The 25296-nt window shown below is 46.2% G+C and overlaps 2 protein-coding genes across 4 annotated transcripts in view; both read right to left on the bottom strand.

Moving 5' to 3' along the window:
* Memo1 (mediator of cell motility 1) overlaps positions 1 to 4435 on the bottom strand; it is a 92677-nt gene extending 88242 nt beyond the window's left edge. Inside the window, exons 1-2 of one of the 3 annotated variants that reach the window (XM_052186296.1) lie at positions 4296 to 4435; positions 3636 to 3713 (exon numbers count right to left, since the gene is read on the bottom strand). In XM_052186296.1, the coding sequence (XP_052042256.1) occupies positions 3636 to 3696 (61 nt within the window). In that variant the 5' untranslated portion in view covers positions 3697 to 3713; positions 4296 to 4435. Of the gene's footprint in view, positions 1 to 3635; positions 4038 to 4295 lie in introns of those variants that run through there. The other 2 variants (XM_052186299.1, XM_052186297.1) reach the window with 2 other exon arrangements.
* Positions 4436 to 8146: 3711 nt separating this feature from the next.
* Dpy30 (dpy-30 histone methyltransferase complex regulatory subunit) lies at positions 8147 to 24991 on the bottom strand. Its single transcript, XM_052186295.1, has 5 exons — positions 24878 to 24991; positions 24583 to 24655; positions 24443 to 24490; positions 15875 to 16017; positions 8147 to 8496 (listed from the first exon to the last, which is right to left on the bottom strand). The coding sequence occupies exons 2-5, from the start codon at positions 24616 to 24618 to the stop codon at positions 8424 to 8426; spliced, it is 300 nt and encodes a 99-aa protein (XP_052042255.1). The 5' UTR covers positions 24619 to 24655; positions 24878 to 24991; the 3' UTR covers positions 8147 to 8423.
* Between the last annotated feature and the right edge of the window lie 305 nt (positions 24992 to 25296).

Below are 25296 nucleotides of genomic sequence, written 5' to 3'. Positions count from 1 at the left end.
GCCAGGTGTTGGTAGTGCACGCCTTTAATCCCAGCACTTGGGAGGCAGAGGCAGGCGGATTTCTGAGTTCAAGGCCAGCCTGGTCTACAGAGCAAGTTCCAGGACAGCCAGGGCTATACAGAGAAACCCTGTGGGGGGGGGGGGGGTGTACAAAAAAAAAAAAAAAGACCATCTTCACAAAGCACAGAGCTAAGAAACAGCATGTTACAGTTCAGGAAGCAATGAACAGCTGCTAAATGTTCCTTGAGGCCAAGATGGGACCAGAGAGGGCCAGCTGCTGTCAGGACAGGAGAAGACAGCCAGGCAATCTAAGGGCTCCAACCTTATCCAGACAGCAAGGACCAGTGAGAGAGTGATCCAAGGAAATGATTCTTTCAAAAGATCACCGAGGAAGCAGTGCTAAGTAGAATTAAAGGGATAAGGCTGGAAAAGTCTGCTTAGTACACAATAGTAACTGTCCTGACAGAAAACATAAGAGACTAAAACAATAAAACAGAAGCTATATCTATATGGATGTGGTGGCACATACCTTTAATTTCAGTACTCAGGAAGCTGAGGCAGGAAGATCTCTCTGATTTTTAGGCTAGCCTAATCTACATAGCAAGTTCCAGGATAGCTAAGACTACAGAGAAACCCAGGCTTTCCAAAAACTCAGTATTAGACCAGGCTGACCTAGAATTCACAAACATGCACCTGCCTCTCCCACGCCTGGCTTTTTTTTTTTTTTTTTTGATTTTTAAACAGACACTTAAAAATTAAAACATCCAGCTCTAGGATGGGCTCCAACCCCTCTAGCTTCAGAGGGTACCTGCACTCATGTGCACACAGCACCCACACACACACACAGATAATCAAAATAATAATAAATCTTTTTTAAAACAAAATGTAGTTAATGATTTTTTTTCTTAATGTTTACAGAGTGTGCTTGGGATCTTAGCCATAGTCCGCTCATCCTTGTTGCACACTGGTAAGGAAATGAGGACTAACCTTCCTATGAGATTAGTTTTCCTAAAATATTACTTGCATCATATTAATACCCAAGTCTAAAACCTCCATCAGTGCACCTTGCTGAGTAAGGTGCCTAATAGTATAGTACCTAATCCATAGGCATTTCCAGCTCCACTCTACAATCCAGGCTTTCAAACTATACCCATAAGAACTGACCATTCTTACTAGGTTGAGTTACTTACACTTTCTGCCTCTGTTTATGTGTGCTGTTTCCCAATGCAATGTTCGTTCCTCCTGTTCCAAACTTGACTAAATATCCTTCCTTCAGAGCACAACTGAAATCCTATGTGACAATGTCTACATGACTCCACCCTCCTCAGAACATGTAAATGCACTATCTCAACCTAACAGATATTTAATTGCTTCTCTGAAATTATAATTTACCTCAATAAACTAAATTCCTTGAGGGAAAGCAGAAATTTATACCACCCTCAGCCAATGGATCTAACAACATATAAGAAGGGGTAAATAAGAAAAAGACATGTGTGAATACATGTAATATAAATGTACAATTTTTTCTTACTGAAAGAGCTAGCTAACTGAAGTCAATGTGGCTTTACCCTTATTTCTTTCAATAACTGAATACTTTCTATGTCTACAACCTGAACACTGGAAAAGACACAAAATGACAAACAACAAACACATCTCACCTATTCCTCAGTTTTTTTTTTAATTGACTAGTTGTCTAGAGAAACAATAGCACAATACAATTAAAAAGTCCCAATAGTAGGTCATTATTATTTCAACATAGATACACTATCATAACCTACAGATACAGTTATCAGACCAACTTTACATTACATACCTGTAAGTTTGTGTCAATCGTCTTAAGGATACAAATTAAGCTTCTAAAACTAAACTGCTTTCAGTTTATCCTAATTTCCTCAATATCAATCGAATTTAAAAAGACTGCCAGGAAATGGTGGTGCAGTGCCTTTGATCCCAGCACTGGGAGGCAGACCCAGGTGGATCTTTGAGTTCCAGTCCAGCCAGGGCAACAAGGAGAATCTCTGGGGGGAACTGACACACCCAAAGTCATACACCTGAGTTTCAGTAAGGTATTATTTAATTCACCCAGATTTTAGGAAAAAAATATAATTACCTATACCAGCACTTTTAAGGAAATAGCCCATGCTTATTTACTAATAAATATCTACAGTCAGGGTTTTTTGACCAGATTAAAGGCTGCATCTTGTATTAAACTTTAAGGAATTCTAAGACCAAAAATGTGAACTGTACCCAGTTTTACTACCCATATACATGTCTAGCAGTCTAAAACTTCTGTATATTTGCCCACATTACAATGCAAGCTACAACAAAAGCTTAAAACATCTGTAACAAAGCATAGGAACACAGTAAATAAATGCCGCCGTAAGGTGGTGGTACAGGCCTTTAATCCCAGCACTTGGGAGGCAGAGGCAGACGGATTTCTGAGTACGAAGCCAGCCTGGTCTACAGAGTGAGTTCCAGGACAGGGCTACACAGAGAAACCCAGTCTCGAAAAAAACAAAAACAAAAACAAAAACAAAACAAACAAAAAAAGGTGTATGAAGTACTTCCCGGCCATAAAATGTCATACTTATCTAATGCAAAAACTACAGCTACTTGTTAGCAGTAGTTCCAAACCCAACCATGTAATTCTTTTGTGTGTTAGCAGGGCAAATCCGCTGTGGACCAGCAAGGTGCATGTACTTCAGGTGCTGGCTGAATAATCTAGGGAAAAAAACTGCCTTCCAGATTTTCCGTGTTCCCAAAAGATTCGTGTCACTATCCAACCCCAGTACTTGCAAAGGAAAACATCAAGGTTAGTAGAGCCAGTTGCTGAGAAGCCCAGATGGCCTAGAGACCAACAGGAATCACGGGGAAACTTTTCTTTGTTACCAAAGCAGAAATGTGACCCCTGAAAATAATCTCAGAAAACAATCCTTGTGAAGAGAGTTGTACTAGAGGGAAACGGCCCTACCCTTTCTTACCTAAAGAACTGCACTTGGTTTTGAAGAGTGTAGACAAAATTCTCTCAAAACGTAAGCTAAACTAAGCAGGTTGTCCAGCACCGAGCACTGGGTACTAAAGAGGTTGCTCAGAAAAAGTGCTGATGCCACCTCCAGCTGCCCCTGAATGACAGTAACAATGCAAACACTGACAAAAGAGCTAGGAGGCCACCCAGAGCCCCTGCCTGGCAGCAGCTCTGCCCGAGCCTCCACGTACAAAGCGACAAATCCCCGAGAGGCCCTGGTCTGACAGATCTTCCAAGCGAGACCAGGAGTAGCAACGTGAGGGATGGGGAGAAAAGTACTGTCTGTCACTCTTTCCAGGGGCGCGGGATGCCCCAAGGGTGGGGGCAAAAGCAGCGGTCCCGTCGGCCAGTCTCTGGCACGAGGACCGCGCCAACTCGTCCTTCCCCACCGCAGAGGCCGTCCGCAGAGCCGCGCAGCCCGCGCTCGCCCGGGCCGGGGCCGGCCGGCAACTCCTCGCTCAACTCCGCGGGCTCCAGGCCGCCGGCCGGAGCGCCGGGTGGGGGAGGCGGCGCGGTCCGGCCCGCTCCCTCGGCACGCGGTCCGCGCCCTCCGCCCGCCGCCCTCCACCCGAGTCCCCGCCCGCCGGGCCCCGGCGGCCTTGCGCCCTACCTGAGGCGGTGTACCAGCTCCCGGCGTGGCTGGCTTCCCGGCAGACCATTCGGTTGGACATCTTGGTGCCTGTGCCGCCTATGGTGCACGAGGATGAATGAGGAGGCGGCGGCGGCTCCGCGAGGGGACTAGACGCCGCGGGCCCAGCCCAAGAGGAGGCGGCCGCAGGGAGGGGACCGGCCCGGCCCAGGAGGAGGAGGAGGAAGAGGAGGAGATGGCAACCGGGGCGGAGGGCGACAGTAATCACCACAAACTCTGCGGGCCGCCGGAAGATGGGGCCCACAGCGGCTTCACCCGAGCCGCGCGGCCGCGAAGTCGCCGCCGCTGCCCTGACCGGGCTGCTTCCGCGAGCCGCCCCGGGCCCCGCCGCGCGGCCTGCCGAGCCTCCCCGCTGACCCCACCCCCGTGACTCCGCGCCCTCCCCCACCCGCCCCGCCCCCACCGCCAGGCCTCCCTCCTGCCGCGCGCCCGCCCGCCCCGCCTCGCCCCGCGCCTCCGCCCGCCGTGCCGCGCGCTCAACGGCGGAAGCGGGACGGGCCCCGCGCCATCCGGGGTCGGGAGGCCGCGGGCCTGGCGGCGGCAGTCGCCGCCACCCTCACAGCCCGGGTCCGGGGCCTGAACCCGGGGAAGGCAGAGCCTGGGAAGCCCACGCGTCCTTACTCGCCGCTCTACCGGGTCCGGCCCACTGAGCATGCCCAGCGCCTCGGCCGGGCCCGCCGAGGAGGCTCAGCGTGCACGCTCCGCTCTCCGGGGTTTAGCGCCAGCAGAGGCTGGGGGCAGGGCGCGGGGCGCAGGACGCAGCCGCGAGGCGGGCTGAGCCCCTTCCCCCAGCCGCCTGGCTTGTCACACACGCGCGGTCGCTGCCCGCCAAGTCCCGCCGGGGCTCCCCCTTCCCCGGCGTCCTTGGTTGGTTCCCACCCTCAGAGTATCGCCCAGGAATGCAAGTCTGGGGTCACCCGGCGAAGTTTCACTGGCAGAAACTACGCGCGGCGAGGCGTACTGGGGTGGGAGGATCTGGGAGGACGACCCTGGGAAAATGTAACCTTCGCTTCGCAGCGCCCCTACGACCTCTGACAGTTCTATTTACTAATTGTGTTTTAGGCATAACTGCAATGTGGCAGATTGTCTCAGTTATTTCCTACTGTATTAAATGGGGGTGACGCTCAGAGGGAGGGGTACCTAGGATTATAAGTTAATGCGTACGAGGAACCAGACAGGGTAAGGAATACTACAAATGTCACCCTTCACTTATTCCAGTATTCCACGTAAGTGTCGGCAGCAAAAGAATTCCTTTAAAAGTTGGGTAGAATCACAAAGGAAGTGGTTTGGCTTTGAAGTGCTGGATTCCAAAACCAGGAAGAGTAACAGTTCCCCATCTCCCAGAAAGTATTTGGGACTGAAATCATACACTGGGTGTGATTTAGTTTCACATTAAACTAGATCCTGGAGAAGTCCAAGTAGATGTCTAGCTGCCTAACCAAGTTCGGTGTTCCTTAATGCTGTAACAGTATAATTTTTGTTTGGTTGGGGGTTTTGCCAACTTCTCAAGAGTTATGAGGAAAGCACTGCAGTTAATTTCAATCAATGACAAGAAAAAGGTAAATTGCTTCTTTCTCCCAAGAGTTTGTGTTACTTACCAGACTTAGCAAAAGCTATAATGGCGAATATAATACAACTTCTTGCACCGGAGAAATGGCTCAGTGGTTAAAAACTATACACTGTAGTTGGGCGCTGGTGGCGCACACCTTTAATCCCAGCACTTGGGAGGCAGAGGCAGGCGGATTTCTGAGTTTGAGGCCAACCTGGTCTACAAAGTGAGTTCCAGGACAGCCAGAGCTACAAAGAGAAACCCTGTCTCAAAAAAAAAAAAAAAAAAAAAAAAAAAAAAAAACCAAAAAAACAAACAAAAAAAGCACTGCTCTTAAAAAGGACTTAAGTTGAGTCAGCATCACATTTGGGTAGCTCCCAATCATGGCTGAAGTCCAGTTCCGGGGAATCTAACGCCCTCTTCTGGCCTCCACAGGCACCTACAATTACATTCACATACTCCCCACACACACAAATTATATTTGTTCTTAAAGATTTTTAGATTTCTTAGGGTTTTTTTTTTCTCTTTTCTAAGACAAAGTTTCACTATGTAACTGACTGGCCCGGATGGAACACCCAATGTAAACTTGGCTGTTCTCAAAAAGGTCCACCTGCCTCTGAGTGCTAGGATTGAAGGCAGGTACCACCACGGCTGCTCTTAGTCACTGGCCTACGACTGAGTTTGCAGACCAAGCTGGCCTCGAACTTGCTGGAAACCCACCTGCCTCTACTTCCTAGCACCTGCAGTGCAAGCACACTCCACTCCAGCTTCTTGAAAGAAGTCAGCTGAACCTATTCACAACCACCTCCCCTAACTACTAGCACTACAAGTGCTGGGATTAAAGTTTATTAGCAATTCTATATACATTTTCTTAATCTCCGTTATATATACTAGTGATGTGTGTTTGTCATTCCATGTTATTCATATAGTAAGGGTAAGGAAAAAATTAATAATCCTTATGACACACGGAATAGAAAAAGAAGTCCCAGAACCTAACATTAGTACATATAGTTTCCAAAACAGAATATCCAATCCTTGTTGTAGTAACCTAGACACAGCAAGCGTCTTTACAGCCCTGAATGGACTGGACTGAGATCCACAGGCGTCTGCCTTCCAAATGTTGGATTAAAAGCATTCATCACTACACATCTACTTCTCCACTTGAAGACAAGGTCCAACTAGAGCTTGCTGATTACACTAGGTTGTCCAGGCAAAGCCCTAGGATGCTCCCTGTCTACTTGGCATTAGGATTATGGGAAACACTGCCGTGCTTCCTCAAGGATTTACATGGATACTGGAATCTCAATTCTTCACACTTCCACAGCAAGCAGTTTACAGACTGGGCTATCTCCCCAACACGTCAGGCTTACATTTAATCGTGTGTGTGTGTGTGTGTGTGTGTGTGTGTGTGTGTGTGTATGTGTAATCATGTGGATGGGATGTGGTTGCTGCCTGCAGAGTCCAGAAGCTTCAGATCCCATGTGAGGGCTGGGAATCAAACCCTGGTCCTCCACAAGAACAACCAATGCTCTTAACTGCTGAGCCATCTCTCAAGACCCTGGATCTGCAGATATAAATGGAAGCTATAGTATCACGTCCACACAAGTCTCGGTCATAAGTAACAATTTCCTTCTAAAAATTGGTTTTGAGCAGGGCCTGATGGCATACATATTTAATCTCAGCATATCAGATAGCAGAGGCAGAAGGATCTTTGATTTCAAGACTAGCCAGGTCTACAGGATAGCCTGGGCTATGTAAAGACCATGCCCCCTTCCCCACACACACACACAAAAAAAAGTGATGTAGCTCTTGTCCTTGAACTCAAAGATCCACCGATTTATGCCTCCCAGTGCTGGGATTTAAAGTACGCAGCCAGGCAGTGATGATGCACGCCTTTAATCCCTGCACTTGGGAGGCAGAGGCAGAGGCAGAGGCAGGTGGATTTCTGAGTTTGAGGCCAGCCTGGTCTACAGAGTGAGTTCCAGGACTACACAGAGAAACCCTGTCTCAAAAAAGCAAAAAAAAAAAAAACAAAAAACAAAACAAAACAACCCCCCCCACACACACACACACCATCACCCTGGCCATTAAGGGTAATTACCAAATGTATCTTGTTAACCTAACCTTTGCAAAGCCATTTAACTTGAAGACAAGATTAGTATGCTTCCAGTGCAGGGTTCTCAACTTTAGTGCTACTTTTATTTTGAACTAGATGACTAAGATGTGACAATGGGCACATGGACTGTCTACTTAATGAGCCCAGCAGACATCTGATGCAGCAGAATCCTACCTCTCTACTGCCCATACTGCCCAAGGGGAGACTTCATGCCCACCAGAGAAGAGTAAAAGTGTTCCCTAGCTCTCACCACAAGTTTCTCAGAGCTGGTGAGCTATCTCAGTTTCTTCATAGGGAACAAGAGGAATACACTTGAAAACGGCCTGTTTCCTGTTAATTTTATGTGTACGATTTGCCTGAATGTATGTGCATGGTGTGTGTGCCTAGTCAGAAGAGGGGGGTCCTATGACCTGAAACTGGAGTTACAGTGGTGAGCCACTATGTGGGGTGCTGAGATCAAAACTGGGTCCTCTGACAGCTACAAATACTCTAGGATGTCACCCCTCCCGCCCCCAGCAGAGATGTCCCAATCCTGAGAAGCCAGCACACCTGTTACTCATCTCAGATGGTTGGGAGAGCTGGGTTGAATTCCCATGGAAGCACTTACCAGCGAGTGTTGTCTTCAGCAAGGTCTCCTGCCTTCTTGTCTGTGAGATGGGGGAAGAGCTGCTCTGCAGTGTTCAAGTCAAGAGATCACTTAAGTAAAATACCAAAATATGGTGGCTATTATGTAATTACTGCAAGGTTACCACGCTCAAAAATACAAGCAACCATGGACACAAAAATACTTGTCATGTACAACAACTATAAAATAAAGGTGTTTTAACAGTTTATTTTGAAGGTCTTTTTAAAAACAAAGCAAAAGACAATCTGAGAAAAAAATTGCACAGATGATACTCATTAAATAAGTATGGTGATTAAATCAGACAGGGATATGCTCTCTTCTGCAACTCCAGAAGTGAGTTCCGTGGTCCTGAAGGTTCTTAGACTTCCAGAGTGGGGAGGGGAATCATGGCAATTAAAGCTGCCTCGTAATCATGTAAATCTACAGTAGCAACCAAATGTTTCTTTTCTTCCCAAGAAATCAATTTCGATCTTCAAACTGTGCCTTATTTTTTAAAAGATAAGATGCTAGAAACTCAATGGGATTTGGTGGTCTGTAAACAAAAAGAAACCAGGGTTAGAGAGATGATCTATACTTATGGTAATTTAAACATTTTTTTAAATGCACCTGTTCAATTTTCATGTGACAGTGAAAAGCTATTCGTAATAAATATGGTAAATGAGATAGGCAAAGGGGCCTCCTCATTAATTAAGGAGCCAAAATTAAAGTTTAAAGTATCTTAAATTGCTTTGTACCTTAAAACCAGTTATAAACACAAAGGGCCTTGTTTAATCTTTATTCATTCTAAGTGCATGTAACCATGGGAGAGAGACATGTCTCACCCATGTGGAGGTCAGGGCAACTCTATGGAGCCCTGGTTCTCTCCTGGCCTCCCCTACACCAGTGCCTTTACCCCTGAGCCCAAACACAGCCGAGGAGAAGAGTCACCATGGAGACTCCAGGATGCAGGCAGTGGCCAGCTTACTTTAGTGCAGGTGGAGCACACCTTTCAGTCCCAGCATTCTGGAGACAGATCTCTGGTAGTTAAGGCTAGCTAGTCAGTCTACACAGCCAGTTCCAGGCCAGGCAGAGCTACACAGCGAGAACCTCATCAAGCTGAATGCCTACAGTATATATAGTTTCCTAAGTATTGTCCTCCAGCAGAAGAACAAGAAAGGACATGCCACTAGCAACTGGTACACAGCCGAACTCATGGTGACTGATCAGAGGCATCAACAATCATTTAGAAAACTGCTGCTTTTTAAACTTTTCTCCCCGCAAGACAGGGTTTCTCTGTGTAGTCCTGGCTGTCCTGGAACTCACTCTGTAGGCCCAGGCTGGCCTCGAACTCAGAAATCCGCCTGCCTCTGCCTCCCAAGTGCAGGGATTAAAGGCGTACACCACCACTGCCTGGCTTTTGTTTTTTGTGTTTGTTTGGTTTTGTATTTTTTTGAGACAGGGTTTCTCTGTGTAGACCAGGCTGGCCTCGAACTCAGAAATTCGCCTGCCTCTGCCTCCCAAGTGCAGGGATTAAAGGCGTACACCACCACGGCCAGGCTTTTGTTTTTTGTGTTTGTTTGGTTTTGTATTTTTTTGAGACAGGGTTTCTCTGTGTAGACCAGGCTGGCCTAGAACTCAGAAATCCGCCTGGCTCTGCCTCCCAAGTGCTGGGATTAAAGGCGTGCGCCACCACTGTAAAAAGATGTAAATCTTCTTTTACATTTGTTTTGTGGAAAGCCTGGCACTTCTGTAGAAGTCAGAGGACTTTTGAGAATTAGGTCTCTCCTTCTATCACGTGGGTCCCAGGGATCAAACAAGGCTCGTACGGCTTGGTGGTGAGTCTCTTTACTCCACAAGCAATCTTGCAAACCTACATATTTTAAGTTAATATTTAAGATGCTATAACAACCAATTCACACCTCAGAAAACCACTGATAAATGTTAAAGGTCTAACTCCATATTCATTTATGTAAGTTATTCTTGCTGAAAACCTATATTGACTTTTGGGGAACTACTGCTTCAAAAGGCATACTAAAAGCTCAGCACAGTGGCAAGTCTGTTAGTCCTAGTTCCAAACCAACCAGGTATACTTATCAAGTGCAAAACCAACCAGTACAAAAGAGCAAAATCCTCCCTCCCACACCGTCCAACATATTGAACAGGTAGTGGTTAGCGGTGCACACCAGCAATCCCAGGACTTGGGGGACTGGAGCTACAGAGAAACAGAAAGGCCAAGGCTGGGCACTGCATCGCAGGTGTGGGACAGTTGCCTGGAACGCAAGCTCACTTGATGTAGTAAATCTGAGGGCAGCCTTGGCTACACAGAGACACACAGAGAAAAGGAGGCAGGGAGGTAGATGAAAAGGAAAAGAAAGCAAAAGACAGGCCAGACATAGTGACACATCCCTGTAGTCTCATGACTTGGAAGCCAGAGGCAGATCGACCTCTTGGGTTCTACATCTGTCTGGTCCACATAGCAAATTCCAGGCCAGCCAAGGGCACAAGATGAGATTTCACTCAAAAAGGCAGTGTTAGGGAGAGGGGAGGAAAGGAAGTGAGCAAATGGAGCACTGATTTACCACTATAAAAAAGTATAGTCCCTTGTGCTAGGCATGGTGGCACACACCTTTTTGGGGGGGGGGAGGGGGAGGGTAGGAGATTTATTAGCCGGTTGGATGGTAGCACTTGCCTTTAATTCCGGAGGCAGAGAATCAATGACTCTAAGGCCAGCCTGGTCCACAGAGTGAGTTCCAGAATAGCCATGGAGTTGCTGGAAATTGAGCTCAGGACTTCGGGAAGGGCAGCCAGTGCTCATAACCGCTGAGCCAGCTCACAAGCGCACACACTTCTCCTTTGCTTTTGCTTTTGTTCTCTGCTATTCTAGAACTTGCTCTAGATCAGGCTGGCCAGACTGGCCCTGAGCTCAGACATCTGCTGGCCAAGGGATGGGATTAAAGGTGGGTGCCGCTACCACCAGGCTTGGTTTTGCCTTTTTGTTCCTAGAGGGTTTCTCTGTGTAGCCCTGGCTGTCCTGGTACTTGCTCAGGAGAACAGGCTGACCTCCAACTCAAAGATCCACCTGCCTCAGGCTCCCCAGCTCCATCACTCAAATGCCTTTATTGCCAGCACTAGGAAGAGGCAGGCAGAACTCTGTAAGTTTAATTGATCAATTATTTAAACTTAAAAAAATGTCCCTTTGTACTTTAAACAGCATGTACATCAAGTACCCTGAGCTACAGTACAGCTCCAGCCTTTCCCTTTTCTGTTTCCTGAGGACAACAGTTGCATACACTACTCTACCAGGAACTCACCACCCTCATGCCTCAGCCTCCCAACTGTTTACACCAACACATCCTACCAGAGTCATCTTCTGAGCTACCTACACACAGAACTTCACAAAAATTAAGTTAGCCTAGTGACTTATTTTGCTACAGCTCTTTGCTTATTATAGTTACAAATATCTTCTTCGTTGAAATTATCCTGGAGGTTTTTTTTCTTCTAGCACATAACAGAAGTACTTAAAATTATAATCATGCACAGCTGTACACACCTATAATCCTAGCACTTCAGAGCAGAGGTAGAAAGAGCAGAAGTTCAAGGTCAACTAAGCTACAAAGAAAATCTGAAACCAATTTAGGCCACGTAAGTAGCACCCTGTCCAAATAAAACAATACTAGTGATTAAAAAATCAAATTAAGCCAGGCAGTGGTGGCGCACGCCTTTAATCCCTGCACTTGGGAGGCAGAAGCAGGCAGATTTCTGAGTTCGAGGCCAGCCTGGTCTAGAATGAGTTCCAGGATAGCCAGGGCTACACAGAGAAACCCTGTCTCAAAAAAAAAAAAAAAAATCAAATTATTAACTAGATTTTCTAACCTATCAGCCTTCTTTGGAAAAAAGAAAAAAATATAAAAGATTTCCTTTTTGGGGGTTGTGTTGGGGACTGAAGCTGGGGCCTGGGGCCTCAGGCATGCCAGGGCAGCAATCTACCACCAAGCTGTAACTCCAGCCCAACCACATTTAGTCATCAAGAGCAGAGACAAAACAATAGTCAGTCATACATCTTATTTTATAAAAATAGTGACCAAACAAAAACAAAACACAGTATTTAGTGTCTTCACTTAGTCAGGTTAGTACAGGCTATGAGTATTCCAAGCTTGTGCTTTATTGAGCACAGAGTGTGTGTGCGCGTGTTTTGCCTGCATGTATAATTGTGCCCAGAGACCAGAAGAGGGCATCAAATGCCCTGAAACTAGAGTTACAGATGGACTTGAGCCCCATGTATCTCCTGAGAAACAAATCCAGGTCCTCTGCAAGAGCACACCCTTGTCAGCCCCACTTATGTTAGAGACCATGTCACATCACATAACCATGGCTGGCCTGAAACTCAACCAGCAGATCTGCCTGCCTCTGCTGAAGTGCTGGACTAGAGGCGTGTACTTCACAACCAGGACAGATGTCTTTTATATAAACTAACACATCTAGGCTAGCAAGAGGCTTCTCGGGTAAGACCCTTGCTGCCAGCCACGCCTGACAACCTGAGCTCAATCCCATGGTAGAAAGAGAAAGCCATCTCCTGCAAACTGTCCTCTGACCTGCACACTCATACCCCGGCATACATACATGCATATGCACACACAACCAGAAATGACAAAAAGTGCAACTAATACATTTGTTCTAGGTTAATAACTCACAAGAAGCAAGCCAGCCTTTCGTCAGTATACCACAGAGGTTATTACTGTTCTAGATTTAAAACATAATATGCACCTAATAAAAACTGACTAGTTTACAAATCAGATTTGCTTATTATATTTGTTTACATGAAAATAATTTAGGAGCTGGGTAGGATAGCCGGACCTGGAGCACAGTATGCAAATGAGGCGCTAACAGCCTTCTTTAGGTGCATAGCAAATTCGGGGCCAGCACAACTTTCCCGTGACTCTCCTGATTTAAAAAGAAAAAAAAAACACAGGGCTAGAGAGATGGCACAGTGGTTAAGGGCAGGGCGTGGCCTGCCCTGTCAGAGGACCTAGGTTTGATTCCCAGCAACCACTGCTGCCTAACAAACAGTCATAATGCCAGTTCTAGGGGATCCTATTCCTGCTTCCAGCCTCTGTGGACACCAGTTATCCATGCTGTGCAGACACACAATTAGGTAATAATATACACAAACACAGGCACGCGTGCATGCACACACAAACACACACACACACACGCACACGCACACACGCACACACGCACACACGTGCGTGCACGCACGCACGCACGCACGCTAAAAATTTTTTAAAATTTTTTTATTAAAAAGAGAGCTCGACAGTGGTGGTGCATACCTTTGATCCCAGCACTTGGGTGGCAGAGGCAGGTGGATTTCTGAGTTTGAGGCCAGCCTGGTCTACAGAATGAGTTCCGAGACAGCCAGGGCTATACAAAGAAACCATGTCTCAGAAAAACAAAACAAAAATAAAAGAGCTGGAGAGATGGCTCAGTGGTTAAGAGTACTGACTGTCTGCTCTATCAGAGGTCCTGAGTTCAATTCCCAGCAACCACATGGTGGCTCACAGCTATCTGTAATGGAATCTGATGCCCTTTTCTGGTGTGTCTGAAGACAGCTACAATGTAAGTACATACATAAAATAAATAAATTTAAAAAATAAATGAACGAATGAATGAAATAAGTAAAAAATAAAACAAAACACAAAAAACGAATTCATGTAAGGACTATTCAGATACATGCAGAAAAAAAAGAGAACTGCTCCCAAAGAAAGAAGCAACTGCTTAGAAACAAAGCCATTGTGAGCAAAGCCCCTAGCGCCAGCTGGGAGTGGGGCTTAGTAGTGGGATGCTCGCTAGGCATGCGCAGGAGTCTCAGTCTGAAGCCCAGCCGGTACCATCAAGAGTTTCTAACAATCCTGTTCTTGAGCCGAAATGACACTAGAAAAGTTTAAGGAGCAAATTACTGGACAGAAATAAAAACTAAAGTGAACATCACAATATGTCAAACACTATACAAAGTCAAAACATATTCAAGTAGAAAACAAACTCTTAATAATTAGTCATTTAAAAAATAAGCAAGGGACTGGAAAGATGACTTAGCAGTTAAGAGCACTGACTGCTCTTCTGAAAGTCCTGAGTTCAAATCCCAGCAACCACATGTTGGCTCACAACCATTGGTAATGAGATCTGACACCCTCTACTGGTGTGTCTGAAGACAGCTACAGTGTACTCACATATAATAAATAAATCTAAGAAAAGAAAATAAGCAAGCACAGGTGCGAAGCAGCTAAAACACAGTAACAAGAGGAGATCCACCTCAGTCTCAACAGCAGGGACAGCGGATCTGGAAATGCTAGCAGGAGAGGCACAGGGTCAGAGGTCAAGGTCAGCCTGACCTGCAGGGCTGTCACACAAGAAAGACCAGGGACAGTACTCTGCAGGCAGAGTAATTAGACAGCATACTAAGGGCCCTGGGTTCAACCCCAAGAACCACATAAACCGGAATTGGGATCATACTTCTGTAATCCAAGCACTGGATCAGAAGTTCAAAATCATCCTTAGCTATAGAGTAAATTCAAAACTAGCCTAGGCCACAGGCCTCAAAAAGGGAAAAAAAGCAACAGGAAAACAGCTAAGTTTACTGTGGTATTATTGTAATTTAATTATAGCAATGAAGATTTCCTAGGACAATGTTGTCCTTAAGTAAAAAATTTAAGATATTATATGCAAACCAAAGTCCTCGGACTAGCCTAAAAAAATGTAATGTCCAAATTGTAACGCTATAGCTGACATGTTTTTAAAAAGTTTAAAACCAGAAGTTGGAGAGATGGCTCAGTGGTTAAGAGCTCCACCTCTTCTTCCAGAGGAATAGGGTTCAAATCCCAGTACCACACGGTGATTCACAGCCATCTCAAAGTCCAACTGGCCCACATGGCGTACAAGCACACCCAGCAAAAGAACCACACATAAAATGAAGTAATTTTGTAAAAATATAATTTTAGGGGGCTGGAGAGAAGGCTCAGACGTTAAGAGTACTGACTGGGGCTGGAGAGATGGCTCAGTAGTTAAGAGCACTGACTGCTCTTCCAGAGGTCCTGAGTTCAAATCCCAGCAACCACATGGTGGCTCACAACCATCTGTAATGGGATCTGATGCCCTCTTCTGCTGTGTCTGAAGACAGCTGCAGTGTGCTCATGTAAATAAAAATAAATAAATCTTTAAAAAAAAAAAAAAGAGTACTGACTGCTCTTCCAGAAGCCCTGAATTCAATTCCCAGCAACGACATGGGGTCTCACATCTATAACGAACCTGATGCCCTCTTCTGATGGGTCTGAAGGGACTGACAGTCTACTCACATACATAAAACAAATAAATAAATCTGTGTGTGTGAGTGTGTGAGTGTGTGAGTGTGTGTGTGTGTGTGTGTGTGTGTGTGTTTGTAGCCAGGTAGTGGTGACACACACCTTGAGTTTCAGTACTCAGGAGGCAGAGACAAGTGGATCCCTGACTTCTAGGCCAACCTGATCTACAGAGCAAGTTCCAGGATAGCCAAGGCTACATAGAAAAACCCTGTCTTGAAAAACAAAAACAAAAATAATTAATTACTTAATAAAATTAATTACTTAATAAAAGTTTAGCAGCAATGGGATGACTCAGCGGGTACAGGTGGTTGCTACTAAGCCTGACAACCTAAGTTCAATCCCCAAGATCCACATGGTGGAAGAAAAGAACTGGATTCCCAAAAGTTGACCTCCATATGTCTACCACAGAACACAAACCCATACATACACCCCCCCCCACACACACACACCACATAAAAATGTAATTATAAAATAAAAATAACAAGTTGGACATCCTTGAATGAAAACATTACAGCAAAATCCACCACCCACAAGCACTGGCAGTGCGGGTGGAGCCCCGCTTCATCTCCCGCCTCTCACCTTTCCTTTGCGAGCACAGCGAGTCCCTGTAATAAGATAGGCACAACTGTCTGGTCCAGGTAGGCACGGGTGGGCAAGGACTGGAGATCCACCTTCTGTTTCGATGACTTTTCTGCATTAATCTTCTCATTTTCAACTATTCTCTAGGGATGTAAGAGAACAATGCATGAATATCCCAAAGTACAAGACTATTTGGAGAGCAAAACAAGAACTAATGGGAAGGACACCAAATCTCTCCCCCAAAAGAAATTCAAACATTTTTTCTATTGTATTATTATTTTATGGGTATGATACTTTGCCTGTATGAATATATGTGCACCAAGTGCCCAAAGAGGCCAGAAGAGGGCATCAGACCCCTGGAACTAGAATCATGAGCTGCCAAGCGGGGTTGGGACTCCAACACCAGACCTCTGCAAAAGCAACTGAGTGCTCCTGACGCCTGCAGATTCTGCAGCGCCAATGCCTGTATTTCATACAAACATTTTCACTCTGCAGTCTTGTCCGCCCCATACACACACACACACACACACACACACACACACACAGAAAGAGAGAGACACACACACACAGACACAGACACAGACACAAGCGCACGCTTTTTTTTCCTTATGTAGTCCTGGCTGTCCTGGAACTGACATATGGACCAGGCTAGCTCCAAATTCATAAGATCTGCCTAAAGACCTCCCAAGTGCTGGGAGACTCAAGGTGTGAGCCGCCATGCCCAACCCTCACCTTGAACTTCCAAACGCAGGTGCTAGTGCTGAGATTATTGGCCTGTACAACCACCTGGCACATTTGACTTTCTGAAGAAAGATCCAAGATTTTTACAAGTGCGTACGCACAGGCACACAACTAAATATACAGTAAAAAAAAATTTTTTTTCTTCTTCAAAAACTTCATCTCAGGGGAAGGAGAGAGATGGCTCAACGGGTAAGAGCACTGACTATTCTTCCAAAGGTTATGAGTTCAAATCCCAGCATCCAAAAAGTTCATCTCAAGGGTGGTGGTGGCGGGGTGGCGGCGCACGTCTTTAATCCCAGCACTCTGGGAGGCAGAGGCAGGCGGATTTCTGAGTTCGAGGCCAGCCTGATCTACAGAGTGAGTTCCAGGACAGCCAGGGCTACACAGAGAAACCCTGTCTCAAAAAAAAAAAAAAAAAAATCCAAAAGACCAAAAAAAAAAACTTCATCTCGTGGCTGGAGAGATGACTCTGCAGTTAAGGGTGACACTGTTCTTGAAGACCTGGATTTGGTTCCCAGCACTCACATGGAGACTTCACAAATGCCTATAACTCTAGTCCCAAGAGATCTGATGCCCTCTGATGCCCTCTCTGGTCTCCTTGGTACAGACTTACACTCAAGCACACACACATACACATAAAGTAAGTTAATTAATTTTAAAATAGTTTGGTTTTAGTTGTAGTAAAAGACACAGTCCTAACTTATCAGAGTATTTGTATATTCACCTCCCAAAAGGACTACTCATTTACACGCTATTACAACACCTCTCCAATAAGAAACAGCAATGCTGGGGCTGGAGAGATGGCTAATTGTTAAAAGCACTGACTGTTCTTCAGAGGTCCTGAGTTCAATTACCAGCAACCACATGGTGGCTCACAACCATCTGTAATGGGATCCAACGCCTTCTTCTGGTGTGCCTGAAGACAGCTACACTATACTAATATAAATGAAATAAATAAATCTTTTTTTTTTTTTGAGACAGGGTTTCTCTGTATATTCCTGGCTGTCCTGGGACTCACTCTGTAGACCAGGCTGGCCTCAAACTCAGAAATCCACCTGCCTCTGCCTTCCAGAGTGCTGGGATTACAGGCGTGCGCCACCACCACCCAGCTAAATTTTTTTTTTAAAGCAAGTTCCAGGACACCCAGGGCTGTTATACTGAATACTCTTCCAGCAGACCCCCATCCCGGCACCCACACCAGGCAGCTCACAAATGCCTGTTATCCAGCCCCTAGAGGACCTGACACCTTTACAGGCACTATTCTCTGCACGCTCTCTCGCTCTCTCGCTCTCTCGCTCTCTCGCTCTCTCGCTCTCTCGCTCTCTCTCTCTCTCTCTCTCTCGCTCTCGCTCTCGCTCTCGCTCTCGCTCTCGCTCTCTCTCTATCTCACACACACACACACAAATTCAGACAAATTAAAATGTTTAAATAAATCATTACAAAAAAGAAACAATTCCTATAATATCCTCCTTAACCAATTTCACTCAAGCTACTACGCTTAATTCTAGATAAGTCAGTGTGAAAGTTATCGATTATCAACATGGCAGCATCTAGAAACGTGTAGGAAATAAGACTCCGAGTGCACCTGTAAAGGATTGTCTAGATTAAGTTCCTCTCTGGGCTTGCCCAGAAAGGATTATCTTGCTTAGGTTAACTGAGGTAAGGAAACTCCACCATAAAGGAGGGCAGAGCAGCACCCTATGCACAGCTTCTGTTCTGGACGGCACAGAAAGACAAAATCCAGCTGAACTGAGCAGGGGCCTTTCTTGTGCTCTTCTTCCTGACTGTGGACACAAATGACCACCCGCTTCAAGCTCCCCAACTCTGACTTTCCCTCGGTGACGGACTGTACCCCAAAACTATAAACCGAGATAAACCCTGCTGTCCTTAAGTGCTCTGTCGGGGTGCTTGCTCACGACAATGACGGGTAAAATAAAGTCAGTATTAGGGATTAACCTAAATGCACATGATACAAGCACACCCCAAACATGAAAACAGAAAGACCACAGTGTGTTACAGAAACAGCAGAGGGAGAGAGCTGAGGTGGGCTTTAGGAGCACAAACAATTGTCATGGTGTAGTATGGTACCCACAAAGGGACACACAGCACCCTGTGGCGGCTGCTTGCTTACTGCGTGCTCTTAGAGAACTTTCAGGAGGTAGCAAAGGAGACTGAGCAGAGCCTAGCAGCCCCACTCACTTGAGAAGTGTTAAAAAACCGTGGGAAACCAAAGCAGCTATAATCCAAGGCACAGGACTCCAAGGAGAAAGCTGTGTGTGCAGGAGGGATACACAGGAAGAGACCATCTATACTCAGAGCTACCAGACACCAGGGAAAAACTGTCTGAACGACTCGGGAATACTTCTTGAGCCAACACATGATCCAGAGCAGCAGAGACTCAGGAATACTTCTTGAGCCAACACATGATCCAGAGCAGCAGAGACTCAGGAATACTTCTTGAGCCAACACATGATCCAGAGCAGCAGAGACTCAAAATACATGGAACATTAAGTAGAACAGCAAACAATAAAATCAGGCCTAAATTAAAGGCTGGTCTGGCCCCATCTGACAAAAGTTAAAGTAAGCCTTAAAAAGTCAACCAGAAAGCTGGGCGTTGGTGGCACACACCTGTAATCCCAGCACTCTGGGAGGCAGAGGCAGGAGAATTTCTGAGTTCGAGGCCAGCCTGGTCTACAGAGTGAGTTCCAGGACAGTTAGGGCTATACAGAGAAACCCTGTCTCCAAAAAACCAAATCCAAAAAACCAAAAAAAAAAAAAAAAAAAAGTCACCCAGGAGTGTAAAGATGGCTCAGGTGTTAAGAGCACTGACCGCTCTTCCAGAGGGCCTGAGTTCAATTCCCAGCAACCACATGGTGGCTCACAACCACCTGTAACAGGATCCAATGCCCTCTTCTGGTGCATCTGAAGACAGCTACAATGTACTCAGAAAATTAAATTTAAAAAAAAAAAAAAAAGAATTTAAATTTATTTTAAAGAAAAAAAATCAAACTGTTTTAAAATAGCTATGTTCTAGGACAACACTCAAGACTGTTTAAAAAAATATCTAATACTCTACAAATTAAAATTCATAATACCCAGCAGAGTATCCTGGAATTATCAGGCAGTGAGGGTGGCTCACACCTTTCTTCCCAGCACTCAGGAAACAGAGGCAGAAGGATCTCTGGGAGTTTGAGGCCAGTCTGGTCTGCACAGTGAATTGAAGGACAGACAAGACCACATACATAGTGAGACTGTCTCAAAAAAAGAGAAAGAAAATTATTAGGCAAGACCCATGAGATGGTTCAGTAGGCAAAGGCAGTTACTGCGCAATTCCCAGAACACACGGAAAAGACAGAAAGAATCAACTCAAAACATAATAAAATGGGGGCTAAGAAATATGGCTCCGTGGTTAAGGGCACTAGTTGCTCTTGGAGAGCAACCCAGGTTTGGTTCCCAGCACCTGCATGGTAGCTCATTACCAGTTGCAGAGTATCTGCCCCTTCTGACCTCTGCAGGCACCAAACATGCCTGTAGCACGCATACATATGTGCAGACAAAACACTCATACACGGTACTGACTAGTTTTTATGCCAACTTGACACAGGCTAGAAGACAGCCATCATTTGGGAGGAGGCATCATTAAGAACTCCCCCTCACCCCCCACATTCTCCCCCTCACCCCCCACATTCACCCCCTCACCCCCCACATTCTCCCCCCCCCCCACTGGCCCACGGGCAAGCCCGTGAGCATTTCTTGATTAGTGATTGATGTGAGAGGACCCACGCATTGTGGATAGTGGCACTCCTGGCTGCTGGCTCTACAGGCAAGCTGAGCAAGCCAGTAAGCAGCATCCCTCGGTGGCCTCTGCACCAGCTCCTGCCTTGACTTCCCTGTACTATAAACTGTAAGATGAAATAAACCCTTTCGTCCCCAAAGTTACTTTTGGTCATGGTATTTTACCATAGCAGTGTGTCCAAGGCATATACAGTCTGAAAATTGCACGTGTGTGTGTGTGTGTGTGAGAGAGAGAGAGAGAGGGGGGGGGGAGAGAGAGAGACAAGAATGAAGAGACAGTCTATTCAGCCTATTTTATACCCTTGGCTGTCCTAGATACCACAGGCATCCATCTGCATCTCCCTCTTCAAAACTGGGGTTTCTTCACTTTTTGTTTTTTCACTACAGGTTTCTCTAACAGCCCTGGCTGTCCTGTACCTACTAGTTAGACCAGGCTGGCTTGAACTCACAAGAGAGCCACCTGCCTCTGCTTATAAAATACTGGGATTAAAGGCATGCTGCACTCACATCTGACCCAGGGCTGGGATTTCTAAAGGTGTGTGATAACACACCCAGGCTAAACTCTTAAAACAAACAAACAAACAAACAAGTAAGGGCACTTCCACTCTTACACAGGACCCAGGTTCACTTCCCAGCATTCCCAGCCCAGACAATCTGACAGTCTGCTGACCGCAGAGGGAACCAGCACCTATGGAGCACACATATGCACATAAATAAAAACAAACCTTTACAAATAGTAATGTTTTAGGAAGGGAAGTACTGTGGAGAAAATGAAACGAAACATCTATAACAAAGAGAAAAATCAATTCACAAAATACAGAACAAGACATAACATATATTGTCAGGCAAGGTGGTGCACCATTAATCCCAGCACACAGGCCAGCCTGGTCATCAAAGTGGGGAACAGGACAGCCAGGAAAACATAGATACTCTGTCTCAAAAAAAATCTCAAAAACTAACCATAGACAGACAGACAGACAGATAAGATATCAGACTAGACAAGGATACTAAATATAAATTAGTATTATCCCATCCGTAAATCCTAAATACCATAATACCTGCATAGCAGGCAAGATGTGCCCAGTGATGCTACAGTGGTGTGATGCTACAGTGGTGTGATGCTACAGTGGTGTGATGCTACAGTGGTGTGATGCTACAGTGGTGTGATGGTATATAGGGGTTACCTACTGCTTTCTGATTGGATTTGTGGCCTGCTACACAGAGACATAGACATGCCTGCCTGCTATATATACCTGGCCAAAAGCCTACAGCTCTGCAGGCCATAGGCCTTAGAGAGTCACCTACTACTGCTGCTTCCCTAAAACAGTTGTTAAACTGCCTAAATATTTGTTTCTACCCATAGATTAGTGCAGCTCTCAGCCTTGGGCAGAGAAGCCTCTTTCTGTTGTGGTTACCAAGAAAGAAAGACTCAGAAGTGGTCAAAGTGCTTGCTAGCACTCACCTCTACATATCTAAACGGAACTTGTGTGCAATTCCCTAAGGCTCAGGGAACACTGTCCAACATGAAGCAGAAGACCTGGGGTATGGAAGGATTGCTGTCTTCTGCAAGAAGCCTGAACTTATAATTCAGTGAAGCTATGAAACTCACTGCAGCGACAGTTACTGCCCAACATCAGCCAGCACTCCAGCAGGCAGCACTAACTGGACTCACTGAGCCTCAATAGATTAAAAAATGAAAGGGAACAGGTTTGGGGAACTGGGGGGTGTACAGGTGAAAGCTGGTAGGTGAAAGATAGGGGAAACCTTGGAATGGATGTGATCAAGATATACTGTACACATGTATGGAACTGTCAAAGAACAAATCAAGATCTAAAATAAAACAAGATAGAGGACAGTATGAGCAAATAAATCTGACGAAATGTTTAAACAAGGGCTACAATTGTCCCAAATTTCATGAAAACACGAAACCTGAAGATCCAAGTCCATGAATCCATTAAAACACAAACACACACTAGCATGGGTTGGAGGTGGGATACAGCTCAGTGGCAGAGCACAGGCACAGCCTGTCAAAAGCCTGGGTTCAATCCCCACCACCAGTAAACAAGTGCACCTCACACACGGCACACCTATACATATACATACACACACACACACACACACACACAAGGTGTGAAAAATGTAACTGTAAAAAGGTTAAGAGAGATGGCTTGGGGAATCAGGTAGCTTGTTCTGCAAGCAAGCATAAGGACCTGAGTTCAAATCCTGAGCCCAAATGTAAAAAAGTTGGGCACTTAAAAACATAAGACAGGACTGGAGAGAAGGCTCGGTAGTTAGAAGCACTGGCTGCTTTTGCAGAAGACCTGAACTTGGTTCCCAGCACCCACATGGTAGTTCGTAACTGTCTGCAACTCTAATTCCAGGGAGAATCTGGCACACTCTTCTGGCCTCTGTGGGCAGCAGGCAGGTGCATGGGGCACAGATAAGCTTGCAGGCACAATAACCAAGCACATAAAATGAATTTCAAGGCGGGCAGTGGTGGTGCGCACCTTTAATCCAAGCACTCAAGAGGAAGAAGCAGGTGGATTTCTGAGTTTGAGGCCAGCCTGATCTACAGAGTGAGTTCTAGGACAGCCAGGGCTATACAGAGAAACCCTGCCAGAGAGAGAGAGAGAGAGAGAGAGAGAGAGAGAGAGAGAGACGGACGAGGGGTGGGAGGAAGAGGAGAGAGAGAGAAACAATTCATCTTGCAAAAGATCCTCATCCAATTCCCAGCATACATGGTAGCTCACAACTGTCTGTAGCTCAAGTTCCAGCCGCCACCTTCTGATGTACATATACTCAGGCAAAACACCCGTAAAGTAGTAAAAAGAAATACAGAAACCCAGTGTGGTGGCACATGCCTTTACTCCCAACACCAAGAGGCAGAGGCATGTGGCTCTCTGTAAATTCAAATGAGTTCCAGGACAGCCAGGGCTGATGAAACCCTATCTCAGGGGAAAAAAATAGAAAAAGCAAAGGTATATATATGTATATATATATATATATATATATATATATATATATATATACACACACACACATGCACACAAAGGAAGGGAGGGAGAGAGACAGAGACACCAGAGAGACAGAGAAACAAAGAGAGAGACAGAGAGATAACACAATTATAAATAAAATGCAATCCTTCCTCCCCCCCCCCCCAGACAGGGTTTCTTTGTGTAGCCCTGGCTGTCCTGGAACTCATTCTGTAGACCAGGCTGGCCTCGAACTCAGAAATCCGCCTGCCTCTGCCTTCCAAGTACTAGGATTAAAGACATGCGCCACCACTGCCCAGCTAATGCAATCCTTTTGTAAAAGTCAGCTCTAGGTCAGGCAGGATGGCTTAGTGTGTAGGAGCTTGCTACCCCCACATCTGATAACCTGAGTCCCATCTCCAGAACCCACCTAAGGGTGGAAGCAAAAATCCTACTTTGTAAGGGTGCCCTCTGGCCTCCACACACTTATGAGAGAAAGAGAGAGAGAGAGACAGAGAGACAGAGAGACAGAGACAGACAGAGAACAAATAATAATAGTAATAATAATAATAAATAAAAGAGAAAACACTTCTAAGCTCAGCTCACTTGCTACTAACCTTGAACAAGTTACTCAACTTTAAGCGCTCTGGAGCTGAAGATATATTCAAATTAGTTTGGTTTGTATCTCACAAACAGCAAAGCATTGAGTAAATTCTAATACCTGTTTCTACAACTGCTTGGAAACGCGGTCCTGCCCTTTTTTAACCAGAACTTAATCCCTCGAGTCGCCCATTCACACACAAATTTTCTCCAGGAAGCTTCTATTTTTCTAACCAAACCTACTCAGCTCTGGTTCCGGGATTTAAGCTTTCATTTACAAAGTACCTTTATTTTTAGCCAAGTATTAGCATGCTAGTAAAAGAAGCCACTTATAATCTGATACTAAGGAGATCGCGGCAGCAAAGTGTTCCCTCGTGCACAGTAGCCTAGTAAACCGATCCTAAGTTTTCTCCAGCTCTCAAGAGACCCATAGATGGGGCGGAGGAACTGAGCGAGTTACCTCAACGCTGTCTGTGAGCCCGTACTCAGAGTGAGGGTTTTCTGCAACCTAGAAAACAAAATATAGTCACAGAGAGACATCCGCCCGTCCCGCGCTGCCTCCCTGCACACCGCCACTCTGATTCCAGGGCCTCCTGATACCTGTGTCTGTCCCTCCAGCATCTGCTCTGACTCCATGGCGGACCCTGCAAACCGCAATCAACCGGATACCAGTCTTGCAAAACAAGAAGAGCCGCGAGTTAGTTACCCGGGAGATTTCAAGTGGAAGACGCCAGGATGCGGTGCAGCCCTGCCCGGGACCCCGCCCCTCACCCCCGCGGGCAGCAGACGCGCGGGCTGGGTCCGGCCGCCGACTGGCCGTCCGCGTCGCATCGCGAGGCTCGGAGGTCGTCCCAAGGATGAAGCAGTGGGAGGAGGAGGACAGGGAGCTGATTACCCGCGCCAATGCTGTCGGTTCCTAAGTGCCCTGCACGGCGCCACCGACTCCCAGCGCGAACCGCTTCGGCCGTAAGTGAGGGACGTCGCGCTGCCGCCGCGCCTGCGCAGAGCGGCACCGCAGGCAGGAGTGCCAGAGCCCGCCTAAGTGGGCCTACGCCTCTGCGGTGCACGGTACACTCGGCCACCTGCCGGCTCCACCCTGCGGCGGATCTCCTTTATGCAATCCTTCGTGCCGCCTGAAAGTGACGGCCCCCGAGGAACCGAGACCACTCACTTGCTAAGCGATTCTTATTAGGAAACTATAGGCACAGGCTTTACTAGGGACTAGAGGGCGCCCAGCGGTTGATTACTTGCTGATCTTACAGGCGACTTAGGTTTGGTTTCCACCACCCACATGGTGGCTCACAACTATCCATA

The sequence above is a fragment of the Apodemus sylvaticus genome, chromosome 6 (assembly GCF_947179515.1).
Source record: "Apodemus sylvaticus chromosome 6, mApoSyl1.1, whole genome shotgun sequence".
In the NCBI taxonomy this organism is placed as follows: domain Eukaryota; kingdom Metazoa; phylum Chordata; class Mammalia; order Rodentia; family Muridae; genus Apodemus; species Apodemus sylvaticus.
Note: the sequence above shows the minus strand (reverse complement) of the source record. Positions and strands in the feature narration are given on the sequence as shown.